This window comes from Tachysurus vachellii, chromosome 21, assembly GCF_030014155.1.
Source record: "Tachysurus vachellii isolate PV-2020 chromosome 21, HZAU_Pvac_v1, whole genome shotgun sequence".
In the NCBI taxonomy this organism is placed as follows: domain Eukaryota; kingdom Metazoa; phylum Chordata; class Actinopteri; order Siluriformes; family Bagridae; genus Tachysurus; species Tachysurus vachellii.
Window position 1 is genome coordinate 11,942,731 of NC_083480.1, and position 16,165 is coordinate 11,958,895.

Sequence of the window (16,165 nt, forward strand, 5' to 3'; positions counted from 1 at the left end):
AATCTCATGCAACAAACAATAAATACCTACTAAATGTGATATTTGATTATGGCTATAATAAAATATAGAGTGAAGCTTTCTGTGGAAGAACTCTGTACTCAGATGGCAGTACTCTGTAAGAGTTAATACATTTTCTGCATTGGGTGTAAAGACAGAGGAGTTTGTACACAGTAACGTGTTTACAGGAACACATTCGAATGAGCTGAACTATGACTAAAATTCACAGTGTAAATACAAAGTAATTAAAGTAGTATATCGTTTAAGAGTGAACATTATGACAAACATTCAAACAGAATAACAATGATCAAATGTTTTATTTAACAAATCAACATAGAAATATTGCATCAACTTCAGTAAACATGATCATTCTTGGATTCAAAAAATCTGAAGACAGGTATAAATACACTGGTTTAACCACCTTTCTAATGGAAAAACTAAGGCAGGTGTCTGATTCTAAACCAGAGTACCTCAGGTACACGAAAATCTACCACAATTTACAAAAACATGGGATAAACGGCCAGTTAATCCACATATAGACATGTTTAAATTAAATTCATAAGGCATTAAGCCTGGACAGAAAATTGATATTCACTATTTCAGGTCTACAAAAAGCAAAGCATTTCTCATTCATTAAAGCATTTTTGTTGAGAAGTACTTGAATGAGTGAAAAAAAAAAGAATCTGGACATTTATTTGATGATTATTAAGATTTAAAACAGAACTTGTGCAACAGCAAGTGCAGCTCTGACATCAATCAAACTGGAAATAATAATTCTACAACTCTTTCCAAAAACTGATTTCAAAGAAGGTTAGATGCAAACATAAAAGTAAAGGGAAAAAAAAGAAACAGATTAAGGCAACAGATTCCAGATACTGACACTATTTATAGTGAAATGGAGGTAAAGCTGCTGTTACCGTTTGTCTCTCTCCATTAAAAATCACTACCTCTATATCCATCACAATAATATGAAAACACAAAATTAAACAGGAATGAAACATTCACATTTCAAGAAGATCAAAACAAAAAAATAACAAAAATAGAAAGTATTACAACCTGTAGCACAGTGCAATTAAAGAGAATTATAGAAAAAAGCCCTTAGTAATTCTGTACATATGGCCTGGCTTTTTCTACTGAAGAGGTTGCAAGAGAAACAAAGAGCATTAAATTGTTTCAACAGTTAACAAGGTAAGATAAAGCAAGTATTTCAAAAGGTGTGTATAGTTCCTTTCTATGTGAAAATATATACTTAATACAGGAAAAAAAGCACTGAGAATATTCTTAGTGTTAGAAACATCTCTGTAGTAACCTGTACTCGTGTTTTGTTTCGATCCGGATTACAAAATACAGTAATATACCAGTCTCTTCCGGCTGCTGCTGATGACTTTAGATTTAAATCATGATGGCTCTGATGGCACAGTGTCTCTCAGTGGTGTCTAACCTTAACTGCTACACTGCAAATAATCCTGAATCCAATTCAGCAGTAGAAAAGTTCCAGAGGAAGAGAAATGGAAGAAAAACAGGAAGAAAAATAATAAAAACATCCTCAAAATTCTAAAATTTCCCCCATGATATTAACAAACGTTGCAAATTCTATTAACATCTTAAAAGTAGCAGTTGAACAACAATAAATAATCTTTCGATGCACTAAAAGTGTGCATGATATCAAGTACATTAATCAATTCTTTAGAAGACATCAGTCTAGCATAGTGCATATGTTGTTCTCTGTCTGCTGTCATTTTTGTTGTTTTTTGGCCAACTTGGCCCAACTCACTTAAGATGTTCTGTAAATAGCACAGAAAATTTTAATCAGTATAAAATTCTGTACGCTGAAATTATTGCATAAACGTTTTAATCCTTGCATAAGAGATTGAGGGGATTCATGTTTCTCTCCTGGCCTTTTTCTTTTGAACTTGCTTCAGCGGTTCCGCGTTCTGATCCGATTTCTCTGTAAAACACCACACATATTGCAGTTAATAGATTGTTTTAGAATCAAACAGAATGCCATTTGCAGACCTGCCGACCCTAAAAATGGAATAAAGTATAATCATATGGAAAGGTGGTCAAAAAGTGCAGGGGTATTTTTTGCCATTTCTCAGCCAGGTCTGGTACATCCTTTATGAGTACAATTAAATTACTACAAAATTGTATAAAAAGAGATTAAATGTAACTCACTCTTGATATGGGGATCTACCAAATGCTGGAAATGTAAATGTACCTTTCAAGCGATAAACTTGAAAACTGTGAACTTGAGAATTGTGAACTGTGAAATATGAGCATCAACCAAAAGATTAATAATAGAGATGGAGGGAAGAGGGAAGGTCTGTCAGTTAATATTGTACACCTTCATAAGTGTCACTCGTTTCTGATTTATACAAGGACTCACTGATTTGATGTTTTACTAGGGGTAAAAACTGTGCTTTTACAGTGCTCCATCAATCGTTATTTAACCTGTTTTGCAAAAAGTTGACAGGTCTTGATTTGGAATCGTTATCACTTAACAGATTGTCTATTTCTTAATCATTCTTACTGTCTCATTGCCAGACTACTCACTCAGTCCTGACTGTGGAGTGATGATCTGCTTGTTTGGCTCCACCACTGGCACATGAGGATGGGGTTTGACAAATCCACTTTCTGCAGGTGCAGTCAAACTCTCACTGGTCACCTGCACATAAAAACAACCTTAACACCCAGGCCAAATTTAAACAGCAAAATAAAGGCTTTGGATTATTTTGCTTGCAATGCACAAGTATCTGTTGTTGTTGTTTTTTTTTAAGAATATCTTTATTACATGTTAAGAACCTAAGCTCATACGTAAGCCAAAATTAGTGACATTAACGTTTATGGCAATTATTTCTTTATCTTTGTACTCTTACATGTGAGCCAGCATTTTCATCTTCTGGCTTCTTCTTCTTCTTCTTCTTTCTCTTGGACTTGCCACTTCCAGAAGGATCTCCTTTGTCCTTGTCATCATCAGATTCCTGCAACTGACACACATACAGTTACACAACAAGTATACTGAATATGAAAGCCAAAAACAAGGAGACCTCATTAAAGTCCCAGATAGCTTGTGTCTTGGCATTAAAAATATTTTAAAAAGAAAACATTTGGGGTATTTTTCTAGCATTTTTACATTTTATTTTACACATTCAAGCGAGTCTTTATAACAGGTAATTAAAACATTTATTCGTACAATGTGTGAAACTGAAGGCAAAATCAAACCAAATGGAAACCTGGTAAATGGGTTCAACAAATCTACACCTTGGGTACCTGGGAAATGGTTGTCTCTTGGGCAGCAGGAGTCTCTGGTTTAGGTTCACCGTAGTTCCCCCACAGCTCAGTGGGAGCATTCCAGTCCGAACTTGGATCCGTTGCTCCAAGGCCATCTGAAACAATAATGGTTCATTGTATAAAGTGTCTAACAGTTTCAATGGAAGCAAATCAAAGGAATATTCTTATTTTTACTACTTGTTAATCACAGAAAATTAGTTACTGAATCTCTTACTGAATCCAGACCACTCATCAGATTTGGTGTGACCATTCCCCAATACAGCAGCAGCCTGAGTCACCGGAGCACTAGCTGTTACAAAAGATAGTAAGGGAAGCAAAAGTAAGTGGTGATAGTTTTTCCATACTGTTTGTGTGGCCACTTCATAGTCAGAAAAATGCAAGCTAATTTGCTCAACCAAGATGTTCTATACGACCTAAAGTCACCTTAATGCCAACTGCACACCAGTGCAAGACCTCACTATGCTCTTGGCAAAATGTCCTGATGGAAACATTCCAAATTCTAGTTGAAATCCTAGCCAGGAGGAAAAAACATTTTTGGCCATTCATAGCTATAAAATTTAGGGTTTGGCCATGAAATTAAAAAGAATAATATCCTCCAATAACTTCAAAAATAAGGATGAAGTGCAGGGAAGCCTCAGAGCACACTCAGTCATTTGACCTTATCATGTTGCATTTGTTCTTTGGCCTCAGTCTTTAAAATTGATCAGTTGCTGCTTCACAGATCTAATTTCACTTTGAATATTGCATTTGAACCATAACCTACATGCAGCACTAAAGCACTTGGCTGTGGAGGCTTACTTCCCAACTAAGGGGTCTAGATTTGTCTCCCTCAGCTAAGTGCAGAATATTTTCAGTAGGAAAGCACTGAATCACAGTAAAAATATTCTGTGTAATAGACAGCCTGAGAAAACTCTATGAGCTGAAAGGGAACATGCAAAAACACTCAATCTGAGAGTGAATCAATTAATATAATCTGTGTACCTGATGGGTTTAATCTGGGCATGGGGCGGTTCATTCGGTTCACTTCAGGATTAATTCGTCCATCCGTGCTGGGCCATGACCCTGCTAAAAACAGAACAATCCATTTATAGTCTACCCATGAGGTTGATACAGAAATATTTAATCTTCTCTTTATTCTCTTAGATGAGTTTTAGAGGAGCTGCTAACCATGAATGTGTAAGTAACAGTGCTGTATGAGAACAGGAAGGAACACAGACATTTAACAATGCTGTATCCTTGAACCTGTCGAATCGACAGACAGATGCATGGAAAAGCCAAAATTATCACTCTTTCACCACCTACTGGCTGATTTTTTCATTAAAAACATAATAGGTGAAATGTTGAGATAAAAAAATATCTAAATCTTTACACAAATAACCATCTATATTAGATGATTCAGTTATCAAATAAACTTCAAATTTGCAATAAGGGTCATACTGTTTTATCAGATGTCCATATACTTAGATCACATGTCCTATTGCTGCTACAGGACAGATCAGTAAGTCTAGAACTTACCCATGGATTCTTGAGTCCAGGCCAAAGTCTCCGAAGTCCTGGGTCCAGATGTCTTAATGCCAGCTGACGATTTCTCACGGTCTGAAACGCTCCCCTGGGGTGGAAGCTTCACAGACATATCAGTCCATCCTCCACTGTTCACAGAGCTCACATTATTCCAGGTGGATTGCACTACACATGGAAAAACTCATTAGATATGCTTATAGGAGATATAAGCAGCATTGGCTTATCTATTAGCTTTTAGGTATAAAAGGAATCATTATTTACCCGGTGTTACACTGGCATCACCTTTCACAGCCTTTAAATTCATAGATTCTACAAAGAGAGATGTGAAATCTGCTTAAAAATTGCTCTCATCCAAAAAAAAAAAACAGTACATTACACCCTATATACAAACTACACTCTACGGGTTTAAACACCAGTGTGCTTGGCTGGATAGAAGGTAATCCACGGCTGTAAGCAGGTCACAATGATTAAAGCTAAGTCCTCAAACTACCTTTATTCTTCTTGGTGTTCACTGGAGCTTTAACTGCAGGGTTCTCTGTTTGCTGACCACCTCCAGGGCTTCCTGACTCATCATTAGGGCCCTTCTCCTTCTTGCGCTGCTGTCGTTTCTCTCGGTTGCTGATCTTAGTCTCCCAAGCACCTTTTAAAGAGTTGGGCAATGACAAACATTTTTCCACCCATGAACTCATGTTTTGTTTTTCTGACAAAGTTTTACCAGGCATATTCATAAAATATGCATCCAGATTGTATTCTCTTAGTCATTTAAAATTTTAAGCAACAGTATTAATCTGTGTTATTATTACATGAGGAAATACTGATACTGATGAGGAAAATCCACATCTCATTCTTCCATGTTAAAACACATGTATCCAACACAAACACGTTCATCAATCCCACACTAGTTAGGGAACAATGAAATATGAGGTTCTTAAAAGGTATAATTTTAGATTGTAGGCCATAATAGGGGGTTTACCAGTCAGGATTTTCACATTGCTAATTTTAACTTAATACGTAACTTTTGAAAACTGCTGCTTAATTGGCTAAGGTTTTCAAATATTATTATACCAGGAAGCCATATGCTTCAACACCTAAAGGTCAGTAACACTCCTTCAGACACATTTAACAACAAATTCAGTCAATGTGTCCTGTTCATTAATTTCTTACAGCCAGGAATTTATTCATTCGCTTTACACCAGCTGCAACGTCTTTAGTTCACTGTGGCCTGGAGATTCTGTTGGGCTTTTCCTTACCATGAGTAATCATATTTATCATGTAAATGGTTTGAACTGGTTCAAGAACATTTTATACATGCTTTGGCAATGTATAACCGGAACAAAATGTAGATTCAAGAAATGAAGTGAAATCAACAACATGAAAAACCAAGGTATGATGAGAAAGACTTAAAGTATTAAGTATCATTAAGCATCAGTGATCATTTGCAAAGCTTATTGAAAAAGAAATCTTTTATACTACTATTAGCAGTGGTCTGACTACACAACTGTTGACAAATGTTTAATGTTTAAAGTTTACAAGCTCTTATTTAACCTTTGATATTGTACTTTATCTCCATACCCATGAATCAGCAAACAATTACCTGGAAAAATGCCATGAAACAACCTTTACAAATGTATTGCTTCAGATTTAACAAATGCCTCATTTCTAATCTAACTGAGCTTGTGAAACTGTCACAGTGCAATCTAGATCAATGCTCAGTTTCGTACCTTCATCAGGTTCCTTTCCGTCTGTGGAGGAAACAGCTTGGTTTAGTTTCACCTCTGGTTTTGTTTTTTTCTTACTTTTCTTGGCCTATGTAAAACATGTGGTAAACAAAATAGTATCATTACCTCCATGAAATGACATTTTCTCATAGCACTTAATAAATTATTACCACAGCTTCCTATGTTTAAGGAATACATGATGGGCTATAAACAATTAATAATGGGGTAATGGTTATTTTTCCAATAACAGCATAGCCTGAGGTGTTTTATTCTTCTTATACATTCAAATTTCTTTATGGACAACATGCCATTCTTTTTAATCGTTTTAGATTTAAATATAATCAGATAAAAAAGTGTGATGGGTTAGTTCCTATTATCACTGTTTATAACAGCTATTATAAACAACCATTCCCTCACCGGCCTCTGTATGCTTTCATAAATTAATAAGACTTAAAATAATAATAATTTGTCATTTTACACAGAAACCTAACAGCATCCTGAACACCATCCCATGGAGGAACTCTTAAGAGGCTATTATAAATAGTTAAATAACAAGACATTAATCTGTTTATCATTAGTATCATTACTAAGTATTGTCCTCCACAAGAGTCCCTGTGAATAAGTTGTTACTAAAGAAACAACCTATTAGTAATCGTGCATTAACACATGTGCATTAACTAGCGTGCATTAAATATGTATTAAATTGCAGCCAGCAGTCAGAGCAACTGTTATGGAAAATCAATCAATATCTCTTGACCAATCAGAGTTTACAATTCAGAACAAATTAAATAAATTAAAATCCAAAACTAAGATCTACATAGAATTTAAATTTCTCATAAACTTTCACCTCTTAACAGCAGCAGTTAAATATGCTGTTCGACACCTTTTTCATATGTTTCAAATGCATGCCAAGAGGAAAAGGGTCGTTCCCCTCACATTGTTGGAAATGTTCATGCTAAACGACTTACTGAATTGTGTGTTTGTGTTATCATTAAATACAAAAAGGTGAAATAAGTTTTGCTTTTACTTTCTCAGCTTTAGCATCAACAAGTCCTTGTGGCTGGGGTTGAGGTGGTGGTGGTGCTGCCGCTGCTTTCGGAGGAGGTGATGCCGCTGCTTTCGGAGGAGGTGCTGCCGCTGCTTTCGGAGGAGGTGCTGCCGCTGCTTTCGGAGATGGTGCTGCTGCTGCTTTCGGAGATGGTGCTGCTGCTGCTTTCGGAGATGGTGCTGCTGCTGCTTTCGGAGATGGTGCTGCTTTCAGAGATGGTGCTGCTGTTTTCGGAGGAGGTGGTGCTGCTTTCGGAGATGGTGCTGCTGTTTTCGGAGGAGATGGTGCTGCTTTCGGAGGTGGTGCTGCTTTCGGAGGTGGTGCTGCCTGTTTAGAGATCTCCTTTACTGATTTGTTGACTTGTTCTCGAGCTTCAGGAGCCTTGCCACCGTTTGATTGGTTCTTCTGTTGAAGAGAAATTTCACCTTACCAATTATGGGTCATATATTTAATGTTCGTTTTATACTATCCAGCTCAGAGTAACAAGCAGCTCACTGGATGTCAAAATGTAATTTTAGTTCTGCTTCTTTTACATGTGAAACAACTTTACTTCTACCTACATTAAATAGTTTTTGCCGCCTTGTTAGTAAATCGTTATGTCGCGATACTCGTAAAAAGAAACTCTCGATAAGTATCGCGATACAATATTTTTTGCCAAATCACGTCCAACTGAATTGAAGAAGATTAGCTATGTGGCTAACCTTAGATAGCACGCTATGCTAACCACGTTTAGCAACTAGCCAGTGAAACGTTTTAGATTTGAGTCAAGTTAATAAACACCATTACCTTGCTTTTTATTATCTCAAACAGTACAGTTTATTTTTTGTTTGTTTTTACATGTCATTGTTTATAGCTGTGTTTGTGTGTTGTATTAGTTTTTATGTAGCCTCTTGTTCAGGTCGTCATTGTAAATGAGAACTGCTTCTCAACTGACTCACCTGGTTAAATAAAGAAAGAATAAAAAGACAGAGATTTATGAAAAATGTTATACTTGCAAAGTGTTTATGCAAATGAGCCGCTGTAGACCTGCTAGGTTGTTCAGCTAGCAAGGCGGCTATAGCAAGCTGTCAAAACAGCGGTTCATTCGAATACGCTTCGTGTTAGCACGTTAGCACGTTAGCCTAACTCCGAATGAGAGGGTTATTCAAAGAGAACAAGAACTATTTAAGAAAATGGTGCAGACCTTTTCCGCAGCTTTCTTTTTGTTTTTCTTCTTTGGCTCTTCGGGTTTGGGCGCCTTCACGCTGTCGGTGGTGCTTTTAGTTCTAGAAGCTCTGTGCTTCCTGCGTCGAGCTCCACCGCAGGCCGCGAACACCACCAGCAGGAACAGCAGGCCGATCAGCGCCGTACAGAGGAACACCCAGGCCGGGTAAACCTCGGGCTTCAAGCCCAAATCTATCCCCAACTCATCACGGAGTAAGTGCAGTCCAGTAGACACGAGGTGACGGAGACGAGTCCCTATTAAGTCGGTCTGCTCCGACACTACACGTCCCCAGCTCGATGCCATCTTACCACGTACACAGTCTCTCGCTCTCCTGCACACGCGCACTTTTTCTCTCTCTCTCTCTCTCTCTCTCTCACTCACTCACTCACTCTCACTCTCACTCTCTCTCTCTCTCTCACACACACACACACACACACACAAATTCTGCTCTGATTTCTGTTTCAGATTCTTACATAAACATCACAGAAGACAGAAAAGCCCTGAACCGCAACTGAGAAACAAAATCATACTAATTCGTTATTTCGATTTCAAAAACAAGGCACTACAGGATAAAGTTATTTTTTAAAACAATAGAAATCACAATCAGTCTTTTCTAGTTGATTAAAATAATCTTTGAAGTATTTTTGAAGTACTGAAGCATTTTTTTTTAACCCTAACCCAAAAAACTTTCTCAATATTTTGTTAAATTCCTATTTAATAACCTTCTTTTAATTAGGGATAGGAATGGATTATTGAATTATATTATTTTAACATAATTAAGATGTTGATTAAGCAAACAATAGGGCATGAAGTATTCTCTCTGTCTCTCTCACACACACTCTCTTTCTCTCACACACACTATTATATTGAGCCAGCTTAATAAAAAAAAAAGATAAATTGAGGCATTTATGATCAAAGTTTTTCTATAAATCTTTATTATAAATTTTGCAAACCTTTGCTGAATACAACGGAACAATACCATAAATGAAATAACACTTTTAAAAACAAGCTACGGTTGACTTGTAAAACAACATACTACAATAACAAGAACAGTATTTGTTCTGTGAATAACTGGTGTTTACATTTACATTATTTTCATGTAACACTGATAATCATCATTTTAAACATCATACTGAGGTGAGGTGGGGTGTCAGTTTTCTTGAAAATAAAATAACAAATTAATAATATAAATATAATTACTGTATCATTAGAAAACCTTTTTTTTTTTTTTTAGAAATAATTTATAAAAATAATTTAGATTCCAGAAAGTATATAAAAGAATCTACAGATTTGTTAATTTTCATAGGAAAACCTTTGTAGCATACTCTGTAAAATACTTTTATTTTCCTCAGGTAGATTCTTTCTAGTAGAAAGGAATTATGTTCCTTTTCCACCAAGTGGTGAGTGCTGATTCGGAGCCAGAGATAAATTTAAAATCAGTTCTTTCAGAATAAAGCTTTAAAAATCTGCATCAAGAGTGAATTCAAAGTCCGTTCCATTTGTCATCACTCCAAACCGTTGGTACTCGGCCACACGTTTCTCAAAGAAGTTGGTTTTTCCTTCCAGGGAGATGAACTCCATGAAATCGAATGGGTTTTCTGCCTTATATACCTTTTGAGAAACAAAGCAGAATGTGAATGAATGAATTTGTTCCATCAGTAAAATAAAGCTTGTTCTCCCAGGCACTAACTGGTGACAGGGTATAAAACAAGGTATAAATATATATACACACAAAATGACTAACTTTAGGCATTCCCAAGTCTGTTAACAAGCGGTCAGCCACAAACATGATGTATTGCTTCATCAAAGAGCTGTTAATCCCAATGAGGTCAACTGGTAAAGACTCAGTGAGAAATTCCTGCAAAGCCAAATAATAAATGAATAAATTAAAAGCAATGTTATCATTTTTATCCTTGTTCCCCAACCAATACATTGCACCATTACAATAAACATTTCTTTGAGGTTTCACTGACCTGTTCAATGCTAACCGCTTTCATGATAATATCCTTCACTCTGTCAGCTGATGGTTTTTTCACCAAATGGCTGTATATAAGGCAGGCAAAATTACAGTGCAAACCCTGTGAATGCAAGAGTATATTGTTAGAATTGTCTAAATGTAAATATCTTTTTCCCCAGGAATATATTTTAATTGGCCAAAATTATATTTACCTCATCTCTGCTGATGAGCTCATTGGAGTAGGTGAGTCCAGGCATCAGACCTCTTTTCTTCAACCAGAAGATGGCAGCAAATGATCCTGAGAAAAAGATTCCTTCAACAGCTGCAAATGCTACTAATCTCTCCCCTGTGAACAATAAATGTCTACATTTATACTTCACAACAATATCCAGTCATAAATTAAGGCTTGTTATGGAAAATGATGCACATAAAGTAGGTAAACCCTATAAAAATGGATACAGCAAATTTAAGCAAGTATAATTTTATTCATATTTGTAATTCACTAGTCTACACAGCAGACTCTGAGAGTAAATCCTCAAGAAAATGTGCAACTCGCCAAATGTGGAGTTGGTGTCAGAGATCCACTGTAAAGCCCAGTCAGCTTTTCGTTTCACACAAGGCAAGGTTTCAATGGCATTAAATAAATAGTCTCTGGAAAAGATGAACAGGACATTGAAACAGTGAAATGAGACAAGGTTTCTCCAGGATCATGGTGCTACATGGAACAAAGACCGAGCTAAGGACTTAGTAAGTAGTCCTAGCCACATAAAGTGCATCTGTGCAACCTGGTGCAAACAGTGCAGGACAAGACAAACAAGACAGTGCAGGAGAAAAGACAGTGCAAACAAAAAATACAAGACAATACACAAAAGACAAAAAACAGAAACAGTGCAGACCAGTGTAAATACTGTATTTGTTGAATATTGTTCAACAATATTGCGTGTTCAGAAATACTGGAATGAACACAGTATTATAGCATTACAGTATTAATCCATTGTATCAGTGTGAAATGTTCCTGAGAGTACATTGTTCTACATGTTTATGAAGAGACAGTTAGACAGTTAGATTTATCATCATGTACATCTCAAAATAACCAAAATGCCAAATTTGTCATGCATGTCTCAGTAGCATGTTCTATTTTCCCAAAAAGAATGGACAAGAGCAAATATTGCATAGTATTTGCAGTCTGTCATGTTTCTTTGTAAACCACATTACACAAAACAGTTATGAACTCTTATGAAAAAAAAAACAGTTAACCTCAATTAGCACTGAAAAAAAAGTCTGCACCTGCAGCCTCCCTTTCAACATTTTATTGTACAGCACATTGTATTTGTGTATAATAACATCTGCTCCCACTGATGGCCCCTCACCTCTCCTTTAGGTCCTTGATGTATGTGTTAATCAGCAGGCTGTACATCTCTGAGTGCACATTCTCAATGAGGATCTGGAAGCCGTAGAAAAAGCGAGCCTCTGGAACCTGCACCTCCTGACTGAACCTCTGCACCTGCACAATGAGACACAAACAATGAGCTCAGGACAAGATAACAGATAAACAACACTGCATTGGTGTTCATAATGTGATGCATTTGAGTGATGGTTTAAAATTGTGACAAATTAAATCCATTTGCATTGTTGACCCAATATCATACGTTATATTGTATCGTATCTTACCATATCATACACCATACCGTATACTGTCTATAACATGTCATATAGTATCATAACATATACCATATATAATATTGTACTTCACCATATTTAGTATCATAGCATAATTTACCATACCATAACATATTTCATATTGGCCTCATGTCCTTTTTACAGCTTTGCTATTGGCCCATTATTTTATTCTTAAAACTTTTATGAGGCTTACTCTGATGTGATCCATTATTTGTGACAATTAGACAAAATTTGTAAAAAGGAGTAATTAAAATTTTGTTCTTTCAACAAAAATGACACGATGGTGCCCAAATTTGATCCGATGGTGACAAAACAGCATTGGAAAAACTTTGGTCAAAAAAAATTGGTTAGAATGTTCCGTAGACTCTCCAATATCAGTGTTAGAATTAACTTTTGTTAGGCTGGTCAGAAGATGTTGATTAAAGCTCTGTTGTGATAATTAAGATCAATAACATCAATAGCAGGGGCTAACGTCTTTCCCTGTCATTCCACAACATTTAATTTAATCACATAAATGAATACTGCACTGCTTCAAGACATCAGCGAGATCGTCCTTTGATCATTCAGAGACTTAAACATAGTGAGCAAAATTTTGTAATCAACGCAGAAATAATTATGTAGTCAGTGTCACTGAAGTTTAGGCCTAAAGTGCTCTACCACCGTTTCCCTCACGAGGACGAAAGTGTGTACTATAAATAATGCAAGTGTGTCCTAAACAAAGAGCTCAGGATAACAGAGACTGTCACATGGCTAAATGTATATGTAGAAATGTAAATGCATGATAAAAGTTTACCAAGTTCTCATTGACGATGCCATCACTTGCTGCAAAGAAAGCCAAAACGTGACATATAAAGTATTTCTCCTCAGGTTTCAGTGTTTCCCAGTGGGCCTGATCCTTTGATAAATCCACCTGCAAAAACATTTAGAAAAGATAAACATTTGTACTTAGGTCAATAAAGACCTTTACATGGCAACATGCATCTTATATCTTTGTTTAGGACAAATCAATTCAATACCAAGTACATTGTTGCATAAACACACAAAAACTGATTGTTGTACTGTGTTATAACTATGTTAGATAGATAGATGATAGATAGATAGATGATAGATAGATAGATAGATAGATAGATGACAATTTAAATCATTACCTCTTCAACTGTCCAGAATGAGGCCTGTGCTTGTTTGTACATTTTCCACATGTCTGGATACTGAATGGGAAAGATGACAAATCGTTTTTTGTTCGGAGTGAGAAGTGGCTCATCATCACTGATGATTGGGTCCATGTTCTTAAGATAATTCTGTAAAAAGAAAAAAGTAACTTGCTGTTTTCAGCTGATGATGACACTCACGCCAAATTTATAACCGTCTAATACAATGTCTACAGCTGTGGTGAAGCCAGATGAGAGTCCAAATACTGAAGGGTCAAATCATAACAATGTCCCAGTAGGTCCTAAAGTTCCATGTTGTTAGATTAGATTCATCACTGTACTGCTGCCATAGCAATAATAATAATAATAATAATAATAATAATAATAATAAACAACAATCATAATAATGATAATAATAATAATAATAATGATAAATATTATTGTTATTGGGTTGGCACTCCGTCCAGGGTGTATCCTGCCTCCTGCCCGATGACGCCTGAGATAGGCACAGGCTCCCCGTGACCCGAGGTAGTTCGGATAAGCGGTAGAAGATGAATGAATGAATGAATGAATTATTGTTATTATTATTATTGCTATGGCAGCAGTGCAGTGATAATTGTATTTTATATATATATATATATATATATATATATATATATATATATATATATATATATATATATATATATAATACTGGTTACAATTATGTCTCACAACAACTTTTGGAGAAATGAATGTAATAGTAAAGACAAAAACACTAAAAATGTAGAAATGCAGCTTCACCTGGTTTGTGTGTTGCTCAGGATGTTTCTGTCTTTGTTATGAAACGTTACTTAACAGTAACCTGCCCTATGATGTATTTAAACCCATTTTATTTACCTGATATTCTTCGGAGTCAGGCACGGTCATCAAATGTATACATCCACCACGAAAACACTGTTTTACACGCAAAATGTGAGTGAGTAATTCCGCCGAGTTTGTCCGGATACTTTTGTCATTAATGTCGACTAACCTTTATATATCTTTCCTATGCTGTTTTACCGCGCATGCGCGGCGCATGCGCATATTCTACTAAGCTTATAGATATATATACACTAGATGTCGCCTTGTATACGGCAGAACATTGGAACGAATGCGTCAATTGAGCCGCCATCCAAAAACACATTAACAAATCAGAAAACACATTAACAAATCCGAAAACACAACGACAAGTCAGACAACCCGGAAACGGTAGTGTATCGTTTTTGAATGGAAACTTACCGATCATTGGACAAGACACCTGTCACTCAAGATATACAGGCATGGAATCTTATGTGTAATGTGTAAAGTTCTGAGTTTAAATATAAGAACATAACAGAATTAATCCACAGTAATCCATTCCATCCATCCATTCCAACTTTTCCCTGCGGCAGACTGTTGAACTTCATGTATACCTTGAGTGACAGGTGTCTTGTCCAATGATCGGTACTATACCAACCTCTTCCGGGTTGTCTGAATTGTTGCGTTTTCGGATTTGTTCATTTGTTTTCGGATTTGTTAATTTGTTTTGCACTTCTTGGCCACCGTTCCTTTGCTGTCTGGTTTTTATATTTATTTCGTTTGTACAACCAAACACAGCACAGAAGTCCGGCATCGTCCATGCATTTAAAGTACAAGAGCACTGTACAAAGATGGCGGCGGTTTTGACGCATTTCTAGGACCCCAAGGCGACATCTAGTGTACAGATATCTATGATCGACGCTGCACATATTGGCGCACGCCCACAATTGATCTAATAAATTACTGGAAGCTTGAATTATTATTATTATTATTATTATTATTATTATTATCTTGGCTATTCTAACTGCAGTTATGCTTGTAAATATGTACTAAAAACATTTCCTTAGCAGCTTTAGTAGTTTTGATAAGTGTGGATTTCTACAAACTGTTAAAAAACCCCAAACTAGATTCTATTTATAACAGGATGATTTTTATCATAGTGCCACTTAATCATAAATCTGCCCTTGGAAAAAAAACCCAACAACTTCGAGATGGCATCTCATCCATCACCCCAATGTTGATTGTTTGTCACTCCATAATGTTTTATCATTGACCTGAACATTTTTAATGAGGATGGATGCACTAATTTACTTTGAGTTATTGACAGAAATAAACCTGAGATGTGATTCCTTCATGATAAAACACGGTTACGGATAAGGATCTGATTTTACTTGAGGTCTTCTTATTGTAAAGCTCATTCTAGGTTTCAGAAAAAAAATCTAAAGGGAAACCACAATATAAAATGGTAGATGAAACTAGCTAAGAGACAATACACTGTATTCATTTCCAAACTTAGATTGCAAAAGAGGAGTAACCTTTGGCTTTTGTAACATAGAACTTTCGCCAGTGGCTGACGCAGTCATAGAGAGTATGTAGAACAGAACGGAACAGAAAGCTGAAATCATGATCTTGGCTTAGGCCTACGGCCCAAATCTTTTAATCCAAAATAGAGAGCCCTTCATCAAAATGCAAGAGCCGTACAGCATGCAGTTAAAATTCATTTGTGGTAATATTACTGATCTTGGCATCCAATGAAGGAAACAGTCTCTAAAAATGTATAAA

General features: G+C 36.2%; 2 protein-coding genes across 6 annotated transcripts; both read right to left on the minus strand.

The window, feature by feature from the left end:
* Nucleotides 1-295: 295 nt before the first annotated feature.
* mtdha (metadherin a) lies at nucleotides 296-9,137 on the minus strand. Of its 5 annotated transcripts, XM_060896998.1 has the most exons (13): nucleotides 8,759-9,137; nucleotides 7,736-7,980; nucleotides 7,555-7,687; nucleotides 6,531-6,615; nucleotides 5,300-5,449; nucleotides 5,071-5,118; nucleotides 4,804-4,974; nucleotides 4,270-4,353; nucleotides 3,491-3,577; nucleotides 3,268-3,383; nucleotides 2,874-2,984; nucleotides 2,551-2,662; nucleotides 296-1,945 (listed from the first exon to the last, which is right to left on the minus strand). In XM_060896998.1, exons 1-13 carry the CDS (start codon nucleotides 9,080-9,082, stop codon nucleotides 1,878-1,880), a joined length of 1,734 nt encoding a protein of 577 aa, XP_060752981.1. In that variant the 5' UTR covers nucleotides 9,083-9,137; the 3' UTR covers nucleotides 296-1,877. The 5 variants fall into 5 exon arrangements, with proteins under 5 accessions (XP_060752981.1, XP_060752979.1, XP_060752978.1 ...); XM_060896996.1 differs by having other exon boundaries at nucleotides 2,874-2,978; nucleotides 3,503-3,577; nucleotides 7,555-7,980; XM_060896995.1 differs by having other exon boundaries at nucleotides 3,503-3,577; nucleotides 7,555-7,980.
* A 561-nt stretch (nucleotides 9,138-9,698) lies between these two features.
* rrm2b (ribonucleotide reductase M2 b) lies at nucleotides 9,699-14,615 on the minus strand. The gene is made up of 9 exons (XM_060857250.1): nucleotides 14,444-14,615; nucleotides 13,565-13,714; nucleotides 13,210-13,326; nucleotides 12,107-12,240; nucleotides 11,293-11,387; nucleotides 10,949-11,082; nucleotides 10,753-10,857; nucleotides 10,524-10,637; nucleotides 9,699-10,390 (listed from the first exon to the last, which is right to left on the minus strand). Exons 1-9 carry the CDS (start codon nucleotides 14,471-14,473, stop codon nucleotides 10,238-10,240), a joined length of 1,032 nt encoding a protein of 343 aa, XP_060713233.1. The 5' UTR covers nucleotides 14,474-14,615; the 3' UTR covers nucleotides 9,699-10,237.
* Between the last annotated feature and the right edge of the window lie 1,550 nt (nucleotides 14,616-16,165).